Genomic DNA, 8216 nt, shown 5'->3' with positions numbered 1-8216 from the left:
AAAAAAGAAAAAAAAGAAAAAAAAGAAAAAAAAGAAAAAATTTAAATTAGATGAATATAAATTAACGGTAATTTAATTGTAAAATATAAAAAAAAAAAAAAATACATATATATATATATATATATATATATATATATATATATATATATATATATTTATATATATACAGTATGTAGCGTAGATGTGTCAACTTTCACATGACTTACATAAGAACTCACTATTGTGGAGGCACTTCAAATGATATAAGTGATTACAAAAAAAAAATACAAGCGTATTTTTTTTATTTGCCTCGTTTTTATTTGTGTTTGGATTAATATATACATTATTCAAACATAAGGAACAGAAAGAAGAAATATTTGAAATATATTGATTATTATTTATATCTTCATAAAGATAAACATTGGAAGATATTTTTCTTTTTTGTATATGATATTTATGTTTATGATTTTGTATTGTATTTTTATTATTATATTCATCAAAATAGAAACTGTCATGTGAATTTTTTTTATTGGTTTGTGTTTTGTTATTTGTATTATTTAGAAAATAGAAATCATTGATATCTAATAAGTTAACTTCATTTTTTTTTATATCTTTTTTCATATGTCCATTATATATAGTATATCCTTTTTTTTTCATATTGTTTAAGAAATTAAATATGGACTTTTTATTATTTAATAATATATTGTTGTAGTTTTCACATAAATCATTTTTATAAAAGCACTGTTCTAGTAAATAAGTTAATGTAAAATAATTCATATGATGATTAATATTATTATTTAGATAATTCTGTAACACTTTTGTATCAGAATTATATTTAGGTATTTTGTTTTTTATAAATTTATTATTATTTAAATATAACATATTATATTTCTTATTGTGTGTATATTTCCTATTTTTTTTACATAACAAATTGGAGTTTATATGTTTTTCTTTTTCTATTTCTAATATGATATCATTATAATTTTTTATTTTTTTTTTATTTTTTTCTTGTTTTATATTATTTATCACATACTCTTGATGATTATGTAAGTCAAGCATTATTTGTTTGTTATAAAAGGAATACTCCGAATTATTATGTATACCTTTTTCTATAATATAATCTATACTATTACATGATTTATTTTGTTCTTCCAGTGTATCGTTTATATTTAAGCTTATATCGTCATTTGTGTTGAATATATTATTATTTTTATTTTTTAAATCCATAATATGTTTATAAATAACAATTTTATGATACAACATAAATAATTTTTTATATAATTTTTTTCTTGATAAGTATTTATTAACTTTAAATGTATATGTATTATCTATACATTTTATTATTTTATATTTTTTATTAACTACGAACTTTTTATGCTCATTAATTTTATTTTTAAAAATTAATGTATCATCATTATAATTATTTGATTCTCTTCTATTATATAATATATCATCATAATTAATATTATTTGAAAAAAAATTATTTTTATTATCTTCATAATATTTTTCTATAAGAATTGTTTTGTCACTGTTGTTTAATTTGTTCCTTACATCATGATAATTATGATAATAAGAATTATAATTATTATATATATTATAAATATTATCAACATTAACAATATTAACAATATTATCAACATTATCAATATTAACAATATTATCAATATTATCAACATTAACAATATTATCAATATTATCAATATTAACAATATTATTATTGACGGCTTTATTTTTAGAATCACTTATTTTACATACCCCATATTTATTTTTCTTAATACTATTATTAAAGTAATCTGATGAACCTATATAATATTTCATCCTTCTTTTTATCCTTTCGTCATATATCTTAACATTATGATGTATCATAATATAAAATATTTTTAAATAATTGTTCAACTTTAAAAAAATTTGCAGAGCTCTATTTATATATCCGAATTTTAAATACACTAAAGCTTTGATATGTAGAAAAAACTCCAGGCTCTTATTAATATTTGTTCTTGCGTTGTTTTGAACAATATTAAAGATACTTAATAATTCTTTCTTATCTTCTTCATTATCTCTATCATTTAATAAATGTTTATAAATCAAAGAGACGTATTTATTTTTAAAATAAAACATACTTTTTTTAGTATTACGATTAACGAATAATTTTTCTTTCTTATTGATCATAAAATTGTTTTTGCAAAATATATATGAAAGAATAGGATTCTTTTTTTCTTGTTCAATTACATTTGCAGATATATGTTTATCAATACAACTATTATTATTACTATCATTATTATTACTATCCTTATTATTACTATCCTTATTATTACTATCCTTATTATTACTATCCTTATTATTACTATCATTATTGTTATTGTAACATTTACTTTTTTCATCTTTTTGAAGTTCATTTTTATCTACACATACTATATTGTGTACATCTGAGTTCTCTATATTGGTTAACAATATACCAGTCTTTCCATTTTTGTCATTACATTCGATGGTTTCATCAACCAAATTATTATTACTAATCTTTTCATGCTTTTTTTGAAAAGATAATATATTTTGTTGACTTGTATATAAATAATTAAAAAAGGATATAAAAAATAATATCTTCTTAAAATGTATATATTTATAATATTTGTTAATAAATTTTTCTAGATATAAGGGATCAAAAATGAACATTAAAAATATTATTACATTTATATATTTGCTAAGATAATATTCATCTTTTATATTTTTCAAATAATGATATAGATAATATGGTTTTTTTTTTAATTTGTTTATAATTATATGTGGATAGAAAAGATATTCTTCATTTTTTTTTTCTTTTATATTTATAATTAATAACAATTTTACTGTTTTTTTTAAATTTAGTTTACAGAGTTTTATAACATGTTTATGAATAATTTCTTTCACAACATTACAATTACATTGTTTTAAATATATAAACACCTTCTCGCTTTTTATATTTAATAACATTTTTATAATCTCCAATTTTTTCACATTATCACACTGATTCTCAAAATAGTCTAAAGTATTGAATGAAGTATCTTTAGAGAAGTGACTATTATCATATGTATGTTTATTTAGGTTATAAAAGTATTTATCATTTGTTATATTTATATGATGATAATTATTATTATATAATAAATCATTTTTACTTTCTTGTATTATATATGTATTATTAAAATTATATTTATCAATATTTTTTTTTTCTATTTTGCTTATATTATTATTATTATTATTATTATATTTTGGATCATTTACATTTTCATCTTGTATATTTTTCTGATACTTTTTACAATACTTATTAAATATTTTTTCATCTTTTTCTTTTATTAGATGCTCCTTCTTTTTTTGTTTAATATTATATATTGAATTACTCATGTTTACCAAACAGTATTTTGCGTAAATATTATTATTATTATTATCATCTTTTTTATGATAACCTGAAGATAAAGAATTATTCTTTTTATAATTATCACAGATATTATTAATATGATTAATATTGTTATTTTTGGGAACGTTTGGATGTATATATTCCTCTTGTTCGTTTGTTTGAATAGTATAAATTTTTTTGGGATCAATTATTTCGGAATTACAATTTGTATGAAAATTATTTTTAATGTGGTAGTCTTGTTTATTTTGTATATTAGTTATATCGTTGAAAGGTATTTTGTTTCCTATAGTCGTTATTAATTTATACTTTTCTTCAAAATCTAATATTTTCTTATTTACAGATAATAATTCTGAATCATTCTTTAAACAGTCTTTAAAAAAACAATCGATATCTTTAAAATTAATAATATCAAAATGAAAAAATATATATAGTAATATATCTAAAAGAATCTTTTTTTCGGCGTTACTATAAATAATCCTTGTAGGATGGTCTTGAGCTGGAGAAGAAACAAAAGGAGATGAACAAAAACAACAAAGAAGAGAACGTAATGGTGGATGTAAAGTCGAACGTAATGGTGGATGTAAAGTCGAACGTAATGGTGGATGTAAAGTCGAACGTAATGGTGGATGTAAAGTCGAATGTAATGGTTGATGTAAAGGAGAAGGCGAAAAAGAACGTGAACGCTGTTGATTATAATAATGATAATATTTTTTATTAATGTTTTTTAAATTATTATGATTTTTTTTAATATTTTTACAATAACTAATGAGATTACAATAACAATAATTTTTGTTATTATATTTAATATTTCTGTTATTATTAGTATTAGTATTACTATTACTATTATTAATTTTTAAATTTTTAAATTTTTTATTTATTTTTTTTTGTTTATATAAGAAATTATTGTTATTATATGTTTTCTTTGTTTTGTACCTGTAATATAATGTATATCGATATAAATTATAATAATTTCTTAATCTATTATTTATAAATATAAAATTATCTTTTAATAAATATATAATATGTTTACTCAACATATATATATTTAAATCCTCGCTAGAAGAACTTTCAAATATTTTTTTAAATTCATAAACATTCGAATATAACAAAAAAACCAGAAATTTATTAAATAAATTTTTTGTTAAAAAAAAGAAATTTTTTTTTTCATTCTTTTGATTTTTTTTTATATGTTTATTATAATATTTTTTATTGTTTTCTTCATACATTTCAATTTTTTTTTTTTTTTTTTCATTGTTTTTTTCTACTACCTCTTTTTTTAATTTATGACGTCCTTTTTTTTTTTTTTTAATATATATTGATAAATTATTTTCTTGTTGCACACAGAAAGGGCGTATTATTTTATGATAATTATTATGATTATTATTATGATAATTATTATGATAATTATTATGATTATTATTATGATAAATATTATAATTATTATTATGATTATTATTATGATTATTATTATGATAAATATTATTATTATTATTATGATTATTATTACTCATTTTATCATTTTTATAATTTTTATTATTATTTTTATTTTTCTCTTCTGCAATAAAATTTATATTATGATAATATTTTATTAAACAAAAGATTATATATAACATACTTTTAATTTTATTTTTTTTTTTCATTTTTATTAAGGTAATATATTTTATTTGTGGGTTTATTATATTATTATTATTATTATTATGTTTGATATAAACCAAATTCTTTACATTTTTTTCTATTTTTAATTTAATATTAATTTTTATATTCAATTTTTTGCTCACTCTTATTGTATTATAATATGTTTCCTTTTGATCCTTCATGATTAAACTATTTGTTGTAAGAAATATGGTTCTATGTATATTATAAAGTGCGTGCTTGTTTTTTTTCCTTTTTTTGAAACATTCATGTTGTTTATTTTGAAGGGCATATTTGAGCTTTGTGTAATATAATGAAATGATATATAATTTGTTATGCAGAAAGAATATTTTGATAATATCATAGATGACCTTTACTTTGTTATCTAAATATGTATACATCATAATAAATATTTTTGCAGCTATATAATATTTTTTATTTTTACAAAAGTGAACAATTAACTTAAACACGATATTAGTTAATTCTTTTCTATTCTTTTTATCTTTTCTTAATTCTTTTAAAATAATACTGAGGCAATTCTTTTTATAAGTGCTGCATTTTTTTTTTTTGATCATAATATTTTTTTTATATAGAATGTTTGTATTTTTTCTTTCTAACATAAATTCATAAAATATTTCTTCGATCGTCTTGGGGCGAAATTCTATGAATGTATTATTGATAGAAGAATATATGAATAAAGAAAACTGATGATTCTTTTTTGTTTTAAAAATATATTTTTTAGATGATATATTATGAAATAAATATGATTTACTATTTATAACACAATATTGTAATATATTATTACATGTTCTATTTTCCATATCATATATATTACTTTTAAAGAAATTGTAAAAATTATCTTTTTCCCTTGCCGTTGTTTGGTTCGCTTGATTATTTTTGTTCGATTGAATTTGATTATTATTATTATTATTATGAGAAATATTTGTAATTTTTTGTTTTTGTGATTGTATAATATCATCAGCACAATTATTATTTATATTTACATTATGATCTTCATTTTGGGGGATCGTTTTATATATCATATGGTTATTATTATATAATTCATTAATATTATAATTATTTCTATTGTTGTGTATATTTATATTTTCTCCTTCAACATTAATTTTATCATTTTCTTCATTTTGTTTTTCTTGTGTTGCAAATATTGTCATTTTCGTTTTATGTAAGAAAAAATGGTTAAGGGTTAATATATAATGTTCCAAAAATTTTTTTTTTTTTATTTCCTTATAATTTGTAAATATATTTGAAATATATGTATCCATATTAAAAGCTATTACAGATAAACAAAAGTCATTTTTTAATATATTATAAGTTGTATTATATAATATATTTATACTTAAAATATAATTCTCTATATAAAAATCTTTTAAAATATATATTTTTTCAATACCATTTATTTTCTGAATTTTTATAATTTTTATATTTTTCTCTTTTGCAATAATATATACTCCTTTTTCGATACCGCGACAAATATGAACAGAGAATAAATTGGGCCACATTGTTTTTATTACATATAAGAGGTTTTCATATGTACAAGGATAATTATTTTTATAGCAATGAATTAGTTGGTTTTTTCTATTATCCTTTTGGTCATCCGTTTGGTTATCCATATGGTCATCCGTTTGGTTATCCATTTGGTCATCCGTTTGGTTATCCATTTGGTCGTCCTTTTTTTTTTCCTTCCTTTTAATATAATTTATTTTGTTATATCCGTGAAATTCCTTTTCCTTTCCTGTATAATTTTTTATAAGTAAGAAAAATGTTTTATCCAGGTTCCCATTTAAACTACCAGTAAATTTCATTTGAGCAATTTTTGTCCTGTTAAAAAAATTGATGACAAAAAGGGACAGAGCAGTACATATAAATATATACGATTCATACCAATATATATTTAAAATATTATCATCTTTAAATAAAAGGACACTATTTATATGATACTCATAAATATATATTAAAGAAACTGTTTTTTTATTTGTTAATACACATATATTATTATTATTATTATTATTTTTATTGTAATATGGATTTATACAAAAGGTTGTTAAATTTTTTATATTATATTTCATTATTTCATCTGATATAATAACATTTATTATATTATCCTTTTTATTATTCATATCATACATTTTCTTTTTTTTTTTATTTAATTTATTGTATGTAAAATCGACAGATAGCCTATCAAATTCTCGATCATTATTATAATCAATATTGTTATAATTATATCCTTTTTCATATATATCATTAGATATAAATATTACATTTTTATGTATTCCTTTATTTATAATATTATTGTTTAAATTAATAAAATATAAACTGTCCATATTATCCATAAAAGCAATAATATTTTCTGAACAATTCATACACAAATTTTTTATCACATGATTAGTTACTTTCCTTGAAACAATGTGGTTATATTTATGATTAAATATGGTAATAATCCCATTAGACCATGTGACTAAAAGAAGAGATTCATATATATACATACTAGTAATATAAGAATCATTATAAAATGGTAATGACTCTAGATATTTTTTTTTATAATTTTTCATATTATTACTATTGATAATATTACTACTTTTGATATTATTATACTTAACAAAATATTTATAATTATTCTCATATGATTTATTTCTTATAATTTTCTTTAAATCAATATAAACATAATTATTCTTTAAGTTGTTATATTTTTCATATTTTATAAGTTTTCGGATATTTATACATCTATGACAATACTGTTCTTTCTTCCTTTTCCTTTTCCTTCTTTTTCTTGTTCTACAGCATTTAACAACATTTTTATTATTCTTACAATGTTTTGATGACACAGAAAAAAAGGGCAATATATCCTTTTGTATTTTCGTCATTTTTATTATATGTGCGTTAGTTATATGAATGAACGAGGAAAATAAAACAAAAAAAATAAAACAAAAATAAAGTAAAATAAAATAAAATAAAAAGAAAAACAAAAATAAAAATAAAAGAAAAAACAAAAGAAAAAACAAAAGAAAAAACAAAAGAAAAAACAAAAAGAAAAACACACATAAATATAAATATAAATATTTTTACATATATGATTAATATATTTTATTCTCTTCAAAACTTAAATTATTTCGAGGTATAGTTTTTATTATATTATATTATATTATTTTCATTTTTTTTTTTTTTTTTTTTTTTTTTTTTTTTTTTTTTCTTTTTTTTT

General features: G+C 18.2%; 1 protein-coding gene across 1 annotated transcript; it reads right to left on the bottom strand.

Moving 5' to 3' along the window:
- Positions 1-186: 186 nt before the first annotated feature.
- Positions 187-7881, bottom strand: PRSY57_0914400 (hypothetical protein; the record flags this gene model as incomplete). Its single annotated transcript, XM_012907384.2, has 1 exon — positions 187-7881. One exon carries the CDS (start codon positions 7879-7881, stop codon positions 187-189), a length of 7695 nt encoding a protein of 2564 aa, XP_012762838.2.
- Positions 7882-8216: the final 335 nt, after the last annotated feature.

Source organism: Plasmodium reichenowi, chromosome 9, assembly GCF_001601855.1.
Source record: "Plasmodium reichenowi strain SY57 chromosome 9, whole genome shotgun sequence".
In the NCBI taxonomy this organism is placed as follows: Eukaryota; Apicomplexa; class Aconoidasida; order Haemosporida; family Plasmodiidae; genus Plasmodium; species Plasmodium reichenowi.
Note: the sequence above shows the minus strand (reverse complement) of the source record. Positions and strands in the feature narration are given on the sequence as shown.